At 49.2% G+C, this 14,155-nt stretch overlaps 1 protein-coding gene across 1 annotated transcript; it reads right to left on the reverse strand.

Moving 5' to 3' along the window:
• Positions 1-439: 439 nt before the first annotated feature.
• LOC112392717 (5-hydroxytryptamine receptor 5B-like) lies at positions 440-13,444 on the reverse strand. The gene is given in 4 exon segments (XM_024734510.1): positions 440-506; positions 508-770; positions 12,664-13,125; positions 13,127-13,444. Coding segments are annotated over 4 exon segments (1,110 nt in total).
• Between the last annotated feature and the right edge of the window lie 711 nt (positions 13,445-14,155).

The raw sequence follows: 14,155 nt of genomic DNA on the forward strand, positions 1-14,155 counted from the left end.
AGAAGACAGGCTCCTGAGTGGGCCACAAAACAGGCCACTGGGGCCCTGTGCTGAGGAATATGGTAATTAGATAAAGGAAGGGCAAATCAGCTTTGACTCTTGTATGAATTCTAGCCAATTTGCAGTAACTGCCTGATGCGCTGTCTGAAAAGGATTCTGAGGCCAAGTTCCTCCTCAGTGGGGAGGTGTGCCGAGATCAATTAGCAATGTCTGCCACATACACGGCAAGAGGACGTAACTGCACACTTGCCACCCATTTGCTGTTCTTCTGGAGAACCTTTGGCTCTGCTGCTCCTATAGTCCAGGCCCAAGTGGTATGGTTCCCAAACGTCATTGATACTCATCTGTGGGGAAGGCTCCCACCCAGATCTCCGGTGAAGGGGAGAAATCCCAGTTCCCTCCCCACAACCCTACCTGTGCATCTCTCCAAGCCCTGGGTTTATTTCTGCTTGGTGAAAAGTTTCCTGAAGGCATTGTTGTAGTTCTTGTTCAATGCCGTGTAAATCGGGATTGAAGAAAGAGTTGGAGTAGCCAAGCCACAGGAATACGCTTTTCCAGATGGGGGGCAGGCTGCAGGCACAGAGGGGGCTGATGAGCTCCGTCAGGAAGAAGGGGCTCCAGCACAGCACCAACACGCTGATGAGAATGCCCACCATCACGGCCGCCCACTTCACCTTATGCTCCTGCCACAAGGCTCTGTTCATCTGAAAGGCCACCACAGGGCAACGTGCTGTGAACACCATCTCAGCTTCGTGAGGGGCCTCCCTCACCTGGGAACAAAGGAAAAGTGGAATTCAAAAATAAAACGTATCATTGGATGGTACAGCGACATGAGGCCACTCCAACCCTGGCCGAGCCCTCCCCTCCAGCCTCATTCAAGATGCATTGATCTCATACTCCATCAGTAAGTATTAGGCAAAAAAGTCCTTGAAACCGTAGGTTAAAATAAATTCTGAAGGCTCTTCAGGGAGTGAGAGTGATGGTCCCTACAATGTCAAATAATATGATCTAAAAAGCGGGGGACGGGGAGACAGTTAAGAGCAGGTGTCTTGGTGTCACACCCTGGCTTGAGCCCCCACCCCACTGGCTGAGGCTTTCCCCAACCTGTTAAGCTGGGCGACCAAGTCCCCATGGTCGAGAACTGGGAACGCGGTGGGTGCACAGCACTCACCATTCAATACTCATGGAGGCTCCAGACTGTTCTCCACAGTGGCTGCATCAACTCACATTCCCACCAACAGTGCAGGAGGGTTCCCTTTTCTCCACACCCTCTCCAGCATTTATTGTTTCTAGATTTTTTGATGATGGCCATTCTGGCTGGTGTGAGATGATATCTCATTGTAGTTTTGATTTGCATTTCTCTAATGATTAATGATGTTGAGCATTCTTTTATGTGTTTGTTGGCAATCTGTATATCTTCTTTGGAGAAATGTCTATTTAGGTCTTCTGCCCATTTTTGGATTGGGTTGTTTGTTTTTTTGTTATTGAGCTGCATGAGCCGCTTGTAAATTTTGGAAATTAATCCTTTGTCAGTTGCTTCATTTGCAAATATTTTCTCCCATTCTGAGGGTTGTCTTTTGGTCTTGTTTATGGTTTCCTTTGCTGTGCAAAAGCTTTGAAGTTACATTAGGTCCCATTTGTTTATTTTTGTTTTTATTTCCATTTCTCTAGGAGGTGGATCAAAAAGGATCTTGATAGAGTGTCCTGCCTGTGTTTTCCTCTAAGAGTTTGATAGTGTCTGGCCTTACATTTAGGTCTTTAATCCATTTTGAGTTTACCTCCTGAAAGGCATTCAGGGTGAGAGCAGGAATGAGGCCCTCTTTGCTCTCGGAAAAACTGGCAGAACAGGCCTTCAGATAGTTAGATACTTTCAGGAGAGGATTTTATGAGCCCAATTCTTGTATCTCCTCATATCTAGAAAAGCACTAAAATCCTTCATGGTGACCACTGCTTCTGGTGACTAGCAGAAACCTTCTGCAAAAAAATATTTTCTTGATTGTATGTATTCCCCCTTCACCAAAATCACATATATACTGACCTTGCCCCCGCCTCTTTGGAGCAGTTTCTCAGAGCTATCTGAAATGCTGTCTCCCAGGCTGTAGTCCTCATTTTGCCCCAAATAAAACTTAAGTCACAACTCCTACATTGTGCTTTTCTTTTTCAGTCAGCACCCCTCTAAACTCAATCACATCTCCCTGTGATTTGGTACCATGTTCCCCTCCTTTGTAGCAATGTGTGTGATCATGGGTGTTATATGTGGCACCCCTCTAGTCCAAGCTGAACAACGGCAGGCCTGGGTCTTCCTTGTACAGCACCTGCCTGGCAACACCACCTGGCACCTGACAGGTGCCCAGGAAACAGCTGTTAAGTTGACATTTCAACAGCATGGTCTGCACCTGCAGTTCTCTTCCTTCCCGGAATGCTGCCAGTCATGATGCTGGAGAAAACTCAGAGGCAAGGGGCTCCCAGGCAAGGATTGCATCTAGTTTCCCTCCCAGACACAACTGGAGGCAGGCATCAGGAGAGCCACCCAACTGCGGGGCACTTCAGTGTCCACAGAAGGAAGAGCCCTGTCTCCTGTCGCCTGGGGCAGGACGGTGGGAGCCAAGAAGGCGACCACGTGGTCTGACCTGGCAAACCTCACCCTCAGCTCTACCTTCAAATTCTTGGTCTCTGCTACTTCCCCCCACCCTCATCTCTATTTATTCAGAAAACCACTAGGTCAGCCTGAAACAGATCATGGCAATATGGACAAAGTTGAGTCCTTTCTTTTGTTAGTGTAAACCCAGCATCCTCCCGCTGCCACTTGGAGAGAGAGAAGGAAAAGGTCTCTCGTGGTGACCAACCAGCACTTCCCTCCTCTCCATCCCTCTGTCCCTTACAAAGGCCTGTCTTGGCAAACACACACCCTCTGGGGGCCAGCGGGCACCCCCTCTTTAATGAGCCATCCCAAGGTTTCCAGTCCCCCCAAGACAGATGGGAGCTGCAGGTCACCTCTCCTCTTTAGAAGAGATAACACTGACCAATTCCCTCATAGTAGACCACCATCATCCACCAAAGGAAGCCTGGGGGATAAAATGTGTCACCCTGAAATCACCCCGTGAATCATAGCAGTCCATTTTCCGGAGGGAAAAATAGTATCAGAGCACAAGAAGAAGTGGCAGGTGATGTTTGTCTTTGTCCCACTCAGCTCATTAATGGGCACTTTCCCAGCCATTTCTCCGGTGATCTCAATGACCTCCCAGGCACTTGAGTTCCTCCCTGGGTTAATGCAATTCCAAATCCTTGTTATGCTACAGAAGTAAAGACATGGGGTCAGTTCAGTTCAAAGGGATCCTGGGGGAAGAGAAACAGAAAAGGCAGTAGAAAGAAAAGGCAGTCCCCCTGGTTTGCTAGGAGACTGACATGGTTGGCTTTTTTCACTTGAAATGTAATATCCAATAGTAAAGCAAAAGACACTAAGAACAACCCTAGAAAAGCTGCTGTAAAACAGAGACTATGCTAAACACTTGTAACGAATGACTTTAATTCATCCTCACACCAATCCTTCGAGGGATTATCTCCATTTCACAGTTGAGAAAACACAGAACCTATCTTAGGATCACATTTGTGCTTGGGATGCTTTCAGAATGGACATCTACAGCTTCCTAGGAAATGTCTAGGGGCTCTGGCACCCAGCTCTGGGGCCAGCCCTGAGCTTCTCTGTCTTTCCTCTTTGGTTGGGTGTCTCCTCAGCCTCTTGGCCCTGACTTTCCTCTGCACAGCTGTGGGAAAACTGACCATTCAGGTTTAAGAAGCCTCTGACGCTGGCTTAGAATCCACTAATCTGAAGGCAAAAATACGGACTGTTGAAGGCACACAACCAGTAGCACCTGACACTTTTTGGTCCTGCTGTAAAAGGACAGGTGCTCTGAACACACAGAAGTTTGGAGACATCAGATGTCATGGCCAAGGCCACACAAGCAGGGCAAAGCAGAACCAAGGTGCCTGCCCAATCTGTTTGGTTCCAGGCCTGTATGGTTTCTTTCTGCCAGGGAAGGGAAGGGAAGGGGAAGGGGACACGACCTAAAAGATGCGTTCATCTAAACATCTCCATAGAGTGAGGCTTTTCCACCTAAAATTAATTAAGGACCAAATCAGCCAGACAATATATTCTCAGAGATTTATTAATCACCTACTGTGGATATAGGGACTACATACTGGAATTCCCCATCAAGTCCCAATTTCAAATATTCTGTCCCACTGTTCCCATAAGCACTCTGATATCAGGGCATGGATTCTGAATCGTCATTCTGAATATCGTGTCACAATCAACACTCCAGGAGGGCAGGGATCACGTGTGTCCTGTCCACTGAAAAGTCCCCAGCACCTTGTAATATATGGCCTATATTAAAATCTCAATAAACACTTACTGAATAAATAGATATTTGGGGGTGAAAACTCTAAGTCTCTTGCGTTTCTGCACATTTTGCTAGCAAAGACAGTGACAGCCCTTGTTTTGGACTAGCTTGTCAAGGATGTTTGAAGAGCAAACAGCCTTGGAAGATAGAGATAGTGTCTCCCAGTAGAAAAGAAGGCAGGTTTACTTGCAACCCATCATAAAAGATTCATGTTTCCTAAGAGCAAAGGGCAAGTTTACTTATTGGCCAACCCTGGCCAATACAGACTTGAGTTCCCTAATCTGGGAGCTTCTCTACTACTTGTGAGGCCAATCCAGTGGGCCACTCCGTGTGACTCCCATGGAACTTTGAAGGAAAGGGGGACGGATGCACACAGGAAGCTGGTGCTGCCTGTGTCCCATGAGTAATAAAGGCCTTTGACTCTGATCCGGGAGTCTCCTGCCTTCTGCCAGCGTCCAGTAAACTAGGGTAGGCCGACTTGTTTGCTTGCAAACAAGCTAAAATCTCAGACCTTCACAGTTCCTGAGAGTCATTTAGTATTTGCCATGTGGTCCCACACACCAACTTACTCAGTTATAACAGCAGCCAGTAAAGAAGGAATGAGGAAACCAAGGCTCAGAGCAAGTTAGTGATTAGATAGGATTCCAATCGGAGCCCCCATTTCCACATCTACAACCATGAAGAACCTTATCTATATGGTGGACTTCCTGGAGGATGACAGTGAGACAGTAGTACATGGCAGGACCTCAGAAATGTCAGCTTCATGTCCCCTTGTCCCTTCCCCCCCAATTAAGAAAAGTTCCAGCTGCCACAGAAAGTACCCACAAACATATGTAAACCTCTAATGCTGTCAGATGAACAACCTAATAAGAACTAGAAAAGGAAAGCAGAAAGAAGGAAGGTTACTAATCACTTCTGGGACCAACCAGTTTGCATTGTGACGCATGGTCAGGCACCCCGTACAGTGAGGCTCTTCACAAGGCTGGTGTGAGGAGATACACTAACCCTAGTGACTAGTCAAGCCCTACAACATCTGAGGGAGGGCAGAGGGCACTGAGGCGTTTCCGATTTTGGTTGAAGGCAATCTGGATTGTAACTGGAATCCCCCATTTCTAACCAGAGCTCGGAGGGTCAGGAGTTGTGATATCCAGAGCTCCATTCTCTCTGCCCAAGGTGTACTGAGATAACCAAGCTCCAAGCTGCATTTGTAAAGGCATCTTGAAGAGATAACTAACCAAAATAGCCCCTCAAAGTAAACAGGAGCTGTCTAGCTTGTCTGACAAACTAGACCAGGAAATCTTCTCAGCTGCTTCTCTTGTGCAAAAGAAGCCAGAAAATAAATTAAGGACATTTTCTTGTAAAAAAAAATAAAAATAAAAACACCATTGTAAAGCAATTATACTCCAATAAAGATGTAAAAAAAATAAAATAAAATAAATAAAGGCAGAGCACTGCTGGGCTTGAAAAATATTAATTTTCCCTTGAGGGTAATTATATACACCACAGAGTACAGTTTTGCTAAACTTTTGGGTATGATGATAACATAAAGTACAATTACTATTATTCTTATATTTGGAAAACATGGATTTGGCGGGGCTGTTAGTCACCCTGGAATGGCTAAGGCACCACTGGAGTTAATGATGAGAAGGGGAAATTGTAATCAAGTGTGCTAATTAAAGTTACACGACACTTGTTTTTGCTCTTATATCATCTGACCTAGTGACCCCCCTTTATGGGTGGAGGCCAATGGAAGGTCATCTGTTGAGGCAAGTGCTCTTACCCTGAGGTGCCTAGACTCCCAGGCCAGAGAGTCTCTGCACAGAAGGAGTACGGTGTAATGGAGAGAGGGGAGATTTTGCCTTTTGCACACGCATTGTCCAGCCTCAGTGTTCTGACCTGCCCTCTTAGGGGGCCATGGCTCCCCTGACCACCACGGCCCTGCCTCAGAGAGTTCCAGTTCCTGCTGCACTGTGGGTTCCATCCCTTCGGAGAGCCAGTAGGAGGAAAGGCTGAGCATCACTCTCCAGAGATGGGCTTCAGGGAGTGCCCTAGGCACGCTGGGCAAGTAAATGTCTATGTGCCTTTCTGGACAGCAAGTCCAAAGGTTTGTTCGATCTTCAGCGAATTCTGTGACTTACCAAAGGGTTAATGACCAAGGAGTTTGGATGTCATTCTTCCACTGAGAAGCTCAATCTTCTCCAAGAACTACATGGATTTAAATGTCATTGGTGAAAACACACGATCCCTGCACCATGCTCATCTACATCCCCCTTCGTTCCCCCTGCCCTTTCCACTCTTCCCCAGCAGTCCAATCAGAGAAAAGAGAAACGGAAGCAGATGTAAAGAGCCAGAATGAACATAATGATGTAAGAGAACAAGGGAGAAGTTTATAGAGAGGGGAAAGCCAGGGATATTTCTAAAAGTATAGAGAAAACGCTCCTTCATCCACCTAAGTAGTTCTGGAAACTCTCAGTGCCAATCTTAAAAGAATCAAACCATAAGCCAGATGTATTTTTACCACTGATACAACTTGATTAATGCAATTTACTTTTCTAAAGTTAAAATAACCTTGCAGTCTGGCATGGGAATGTGTTTCAGTCATATTTCTTTTAGTAGTTGGAATCAGAACAAGGGTGATGATTTTCCACCATCCTCTTCCCATATCTGAGCTCTGACTGAACCCAGGTCCCACACGTGGTTCTGTACACAAGCCCACCAGCCGCTGGTCTTTGGAGAGGAACAGATGACAACTAAACATTGGAAAAGTGGCAAAAACGTCGAGGGCTCTGTACAGATTTCAGGTCACTTAGGGCTTATATACTGTATGCTTGCAACACAAATCTACTAAGGTGGAGAACTGGGTTGGAGAGCCAAATATTTTGTAATATAACATTATTTAAAATTCAGATCCAAGTCATCATAAATGCTATAGCTCAATACTACAAATTTATTTTGACCTTTACAGGTTCCAAAGTGCTTTCACGTACACTATCAGTCTTTTGGGATCACTGCCCTCTGGACAGACATCTAGAAAAGCACCTATAAGAATTTATTATTAATTCTGTAATTGTGGCTTACTAAAATTAATCCCCTGAGATCAGAGACCACTTCTATGAAACCTCAAAGGCTACTACATTGTCTGATGCATAGGTCACTACAAGTCAGTCAAGTAACGTTGAACCATCTCCGTGTCCTTTTGAAGGGGTTTTAAAATATGTCCACGGGTTCATTGACACGTTTCCCAAAGGTGGAGCCTAATTCCCCCTCCCTTGAGTATGGATGGGAGTTAGTGACTCACTTCTAAGGAACAGAATATAAGGGAAGTGATGGAATATAACTTCTGAGACCAGATCATAAAAGGCACTGACTGCAGTTGCCTCCTTGCTTCACTGTCTCAGACTAGGGGAAGCCAGCGGCCGTGTTGTGATGACACTCAAGCAGCCTTGTAGAGACGTCCTGCTAACAGACATGCAAACAAGCCACAGTTACAACCACAAGAGACCTTGTGCCAGAACCACCCAGCTAAGCCATTCCCAATGCCTGCCCCATGGAAACTGTAAGTTCATACGTTTTTGTTGTCTTAAGACACTAAGCTTTGTACTAATTGTTAAGAAATAAATAACAAACCCACCTATAATGGTAAGAGGTATAAAATAATAGTTTATTACTTATAATTTATAAGAAGAATTTCAAAAAATAATAATGAAGACAGTACAGCAGCTATCATTTAGGGTTTACTATTTTAGTTACTCCATAGACACTATTATCTCATCTATTCTTCACAAGAATTTTAAGAGGCAGATGGCAATATTTCCATTTTACCTACAGATGGAAATGCAGATGGAGATGAACTCACTTGGCTGAAGTGCTAATAAGTGGCACAGAAAGAATTGGAATCCAGGCCTCCTTGCTTCTAAACCCCATGCTCTTAACCACTGTGCACACCGTCTCCCAACACATGTTTATTGATTGAGTGAATGAGTGAAGGGTATCAACCAGGGCCACATTATAACCTTCACGAGCCCGAAGCATCCTTGCCTCTGTGGGTCCTTCCTCCATTAAAAAAATATTAAAAATTATATTTTATGACCATATTATTATAAAGACTAATATAATCGAGGCTGGGCTCATGCTTACATATTCCTTAACAATTATATTCATTTTTTCCTCTAAAAGAAATTAAAATTAAACTATTTCCACGGGCCCCTATAAGTATGGTGGCTCTCGGTGATGTCCTCACTGCACCTAATGAATAACATGGCCCCGGTATCAACTTGTGCACAGATATCAGATAATTAAAAAGAACAAAATGTTTGATGTCGCATTTTAAAAGCCAACCGAATCATCTCTATTGGCTTTGCTTCTTTCCTCCTCTAAGCAGTAAAAGGCACAGGGCAGAAGGAAACAGTCATAACCCATGGGAGGTGTGTGTGGTGAGGGCAGAATACACGCTATGTGTCGCGCTCAGTCTATGAGGCTGACAAAAAGGATGCAGGTGGGAATGAATCCCGTCTCCCAAGAGAAGCTGGCAGTACCTCTGTGCTCAACTGCGTTCAGCTCTCCTGGAAAGGTGTTCACGGGCATAGTTTTGAGATCCTGCTCGCTGTGCGTGAAAAATGTCGCCTGCCATGTCAGTAAACAGAGGATGTTGTGGTCCTCAAGCCATCAGCCACTGAACTGTGCACCCTGAGGGGATTCAGGACAAAGAAAAGCAAGATACAAGCCCCAGATAGCTAAGGTGCAAATCAAAGGGCTGATTTCAATGAGCCCAGACTCTTGCATCTTCCCATACATAGACAAGCGCTAAATGCATTAACTTAAGATATCTGGGGCTTCCTTGGTGGCCCAGTGGTTAGGAATCGCCTGCCAAGGCAGAGGACATGGGTTCGAGTCCTGGTTCGGGAAGATCCCACATGCCGCGGAGCAGCTAGGCCCGTGCACCACAGCTGCTGGACCTGTGCTCTACAGCCCGCGAGCCACAACTACTGAGCCCGTGTGCCACAACTGCTGAAGCCCACACACTTAGAGCCTGTGCTCTGCAACGAGAGAAGCCACCGCGATGAGAAGCCCATGCACCACGGCAAAGGGTGGCCCCCACTCGCCGCAACCAGAGAAGGCCTGTGTGCAGCAACGAGGACCCAACGTGGCCAAAGATGGATAAATAAATGAATAAATTTATAAAAAAACAAAAACAAACTTAAGATATCAGGTTTTCTTTAATTAACAGTAATCTTTTGAAGTTCCGACTACCTGTTTTTTCTATATATCCTGGCTGCTTCCTTACCTCTTCGGGGCCATCCCTCAGAGCGACCCGAGAGGCTGTCTTCAGGCTTAAGTCCTCAGAAAGTCCACTGAATAAAACATAATTCTCATCTTTTAGGTTGTGCTTTTGTTTTCAGTTGACATCCCCATGACCCACCTTGACTGGGATATGACTGCCTGTCTCCCATGAAGGTCTAGATACTTGTGAGATGTTTGTGACAGTGCCCAGAAGTTAAGTTCCTGGAGAGAGCATGGCATACTGAAAAAGGGGTGAAAAAGAACAGTGACTTTTAGATCTGGGACAAACTTCAGCTTTTCCACCCCATAACTGTGTGGTCGTGGAGGAACTCACTTTATGGCACCTGAGTTTGATCATCTGTAAAATGAGAGCTGTGTGGCAAAGACGGTTAGTGTTCACCAAAGAGCCATAGGCTCCCCAAGTTTTCACAGTGTCTGGCCAATGGACTGTGACCCGAAGGGGCACTTCAGGGCAAGGCAGGTAAAAGTTGCTGTATCCCCAGGTCTTGCTTCCCCTTCCACAGAAACCTTGGAAGCCACATGTTCAGGACAGCATAGCTCAAGAATGACAAGGGGCCTGGATCCATGAGTTACCGCCTGGAGGAGAGCTGAGCAGGAAGAGGGCTGCCAGACCCACACTGAACTTTGAGTGAGAGTGAGATAAACCGTTAGTCTGGGGCTTCTATGTTACGCAGCATATCTTAGCTTATCCTGACGAACAGAGACTGTAATGCCAATTTGTCTGGACGCTGAGGATTAAATAAGAGGATGTAGGTAAAGTGGCACAGTGCCTGGAAGAGGGAACTCAGTCAGCATTTCTTTCCTTCTCTGCTTTAAAAAATTGAGGCACTGTTGCAGATCCCTTTCTGATACTATTTTAGTGTTGGGACCTAGTCACAGAATCCTGAGAAAAGATGAAGGCTGTGCACAGCCTGATGACCAGAGGCCTTCTGCCTTCCCAAGTACTTCCATCACCCACAGAAAGCAGTAAAGACACTTTGCAGGACCTAAATGCAACTTGACTCATTTCCTCGGACGTCAGACAAAAGCAGGTGGGGGAACGCATGGAGGGAGTACTCCTGGCACATTATTTTAAATTTCTGTCTGGGTGTCCTGTGGTCAGCAAGCTTGCAAATGCTGACTCAGCAACATTACCCAGGAGTTTGAGTGACAGCTTGCTGGAGCCTAAAGAAGCAGGGTGTTCTCGAGCCCCATCTCATCTGTAGATGTATCTCAGCATCATATGAGTCAGGACTCTTAGCCTGACTTAGACCAATGCTGTGTCCTAGAGCAGAGACTTGCAGTACAAGGTGCGGCAGGGGCTCGCCCCAGCAGGTGGCGCCAGCAGGTGGCTAAATCAGGGCACCACGCTGCCCCGCCTCCTAGAGCTCTTTCTCCCTGCCAGTGGCCTCCCCATTGGCCAGGCTCCCGACCAGGCACACCTGCTTTGTATCACCTGCCTGAATGGGTTCTGTCAAAAATGAACACTCAACTCAGGCTTGGCAAGCCTTTCTAGCATCCGTTTCACCATGATGTCTCTGGGTGAGCACTGGATTGATGTAGCCAGTAAAAGTCAGCCCTACCTCGGCCAGCAGAGAGAAAAGCGATGATCACCCCAGGATTTCCGAGGGACCTTTCAAAGGACATCATTAATTCTGAATAAAGCTCTCCCCTACCAACACTTTCCAGTTGACATTCCTATTTTATCCTACAAAACTCCTCTGCCATTTAATGAAGGGCGTGCGGGTTGGCGAGACGCCTGCTTTTAAAAATACCCACGTTTGAATAACCTAAGTATCGGAGTTAACTTTCAAAAGTAAAACAAAACTAACAACAGAAGAAATTACCCCATCTCTTTCCTTCCCCCCTCATGCCCCCTTTCCCTGGTCCATATATTGTATTAGGAAAGGGGCAATAAGTCCTGTTACTCTCTAGGACTGAGAGCCTGAAACCCCCATTCACTCAAAAGGAGAGTTTGGGGCTTCCAGGGTGAGGAGGGAACTGTCATCTGTTAGGGTCTGGCCAAAAGGCAGAAAGCCCCGACTCTAAATACAATGGAGAGAAGTTCTGCCAAATGCAGGTTCCTCCATCTCATTCATTTCTAGGCTTATGTGCGGGCCCATTGTAGATTGCCAGGCAACGCGCTGTGGATCTCCTTGCTCCAGCCAGCTCTGCCCCCCATTCCCCGTTTGCCAGGCACTGCGCTAGGTGCCTCGCATGCTTCATCTCACGTAAACCAACAGCCCTATGAAGTAGGAATTCACTTATTTAAAGTTAAGGAAACAAAACCCACAGAGATTAAGCAACTGCCTCAACGTCCCCAGCTGGGATTTCAACCCACGGTTCTACCTCGTTCCAGAGTAACTAAAAGATAGCACTGGGGTTGGGACAGTGAAACCAAAGTGACACTTGGATTCATTTTTATCCTCACTTCCCCCTTGGCAGGGAGCTGGCCGATAGGGTTGGGGAATCGCCTCTGGACAGCAGGGTGTGGACGAGGGCGCAGTGGAGACATTAAATAAGGGGCGCATGGTCACAGGAATTCGCTCATCTGCAGGACGTATTCCCAGCCCCCTGCAGTCGCGCTTGGTCTAGCCGGGACTAGGAAGTTGGCGGCTAAAGACTCGCACGGACACAATAGCTCCTGGGGAAAAGCAACAGAGGGCGCAGCGAAATCAGACGTGCCCTCACCGCTACCGAGCAACGCTGCCCATGTCGCCCCCTTCCCCTTCTCCCGCGCGCACCAGCCACGCAGGTGGCGAACCCTTCGCGTGCGCGCCAGGCGCAGGTGATGAGCCCCTCGGTGTGCGCTGCAGGAGAGCAGATGGCAAACTCCCCGGCCGCTCGGGCTGCGCTGGTGGCCAACCTTTTCGCGCGTGCGCCAAGTGTGCAAACTTCCACCGCCAGCTCTCCCTTTCGCCACGCTTCCTCCCCCCGCAGCGACCCGCTTCCCCAAATCCCCATTGCTCAACCCGCGCCTCACCTGCACGGTGGCGGGCTGCGGCAGCACAGCCCTGCGGCGGCGACCGAAGCGAAGCTTGGCCGCCTTGTATATCTTCCAGTAGACAGATAGCACCACGCCAAGAGGCAGGTAAAAGGCGCCACAGGTGGAGAAGACGGCGTAGGAGGGTTCCTGGCTCGCTTAGCAGCGCTGGAGCCGAGCGCCGTTCGCCACGCCCCAGCCGAAGAGCAGCGGCGCGAGGGCGATGAGCGCGGAGAGGGCCCAGGTGAGCGCGATCATGAGCATCGAGGCTCGGCGGCGGGTGCGCGGCGTGTACGGCAGGTGGCGCGTGATGGTCCAGTATCGGGCCGGGGTGATGGCCGCCACGTTCCAGATGCTGGCGGTGCAGCGCAGCACGTCGAAGGAGGTCCACACGTAGCACAAGCTCCGCCCCAGCCGCCACCGTCGCCCGGTGGACAGCTCGCTCGCCAGGCTCAGGGGCGTGATGCACCAGCGCTGCCACGAGCACGTCCGAGACGGCCGTCGAGGCCACCAAGTTATGCGGCACACGGTGGAGGGCGCGGACGCGCAGGATGGTGACCAAGACCAGGAGGTTCCACAGGAAAGTGGCCGCGAACGGCAGCACCAGCTGCGTCACCACCAGCCCCGTGAAGACAGAGAAGGGCGGCTCTCGACCAGGCAGGGCGGCGCCGCCTGGGGTCAACTGGACGACCCCGCCGGGGCTTGGGCTGCTGCTCTAGGCTTCGGGTCCCAGGCGAAGGGCGACCCCGGTGGAGGCCACCGAGAGGTTAGCTGCTTCCATGGCGCGGGGCGTGCGGGATCCCGGCTCCTCGGCGGGGACGCACGCGCCCCTGGCGCTCAGCGTGGACAGGGAGGGTGCAAGCGTCGGAGGGGGCCCTGTGTGCCAGGGGACGGCAGAGAGGGGTCCAGGTCGTCCTACCATGGTCCCTCATTGTGCCGCAGCCCTCCTTTGGCGCCTCTGCTTGGAGCCCTCGTGGACCTCTTTTCCAGTGGAGGAAAAAAAAAAAAAAATAGTGGGACCCCTCAGGAGTCCAGCTCCGCAGGGCCCGCCAGTCCTTCCCGCCTCTCCTCGCCGTCCCGGGGGCAACGGGCTGTCGTAGGGCTGGGAATCTGAGAGCACGCGGTGTCCGCGCGCAGGGCGGCCTTGAAGAGTGGACTCCACCACGAGCCGGCGGCCCCTGGAGCAGAGCTGCACCCGGGGTGCGCGGGGGCGGGTGGTCCGGAGAGCCCGCCGACTGGAGCCGGGCCTTCAGGCTGTCCCGCCGAGTCTCCCCGCCCCCGCCGCGCGGAGAGAACCCCAACGCGGGAGTCCGCGGAGAAGGTTCACAATCGCCTAGGAATCCCGTGGCCGCCACCTTCGCGGATCCCTGGGACCAGCCTGGGGCACAGTTTGACATCCGGAAACAGAGGCACCGGACAGAGAGATTCTGGTTTCCTGGATCCCCATCCTAGGTGAACTAGGAGACTCAGGTGTTGGGTATGTCAAACAGGA

This window comes from Neophocaena asiaeorientalis, unplaced genomic scaffold, assembly GCF_003031525.2.
Source record: "Neophocaena asiaeorientalis asiaeorientalis breed wild unplaced genomic scaffold, Neophocaena_asiaeorientalis_V1.1 scaffold32, whole genome shotgun sequence".
In the NCBI taxonomy this organism is placed as follows: domain Eukaryota; kingdom Metazoa; phylum Chordata; class Mammalia; order Artiodactyla; family Phocoenidae; genus Neophocaena; species Neophocaena asiaeorientalis.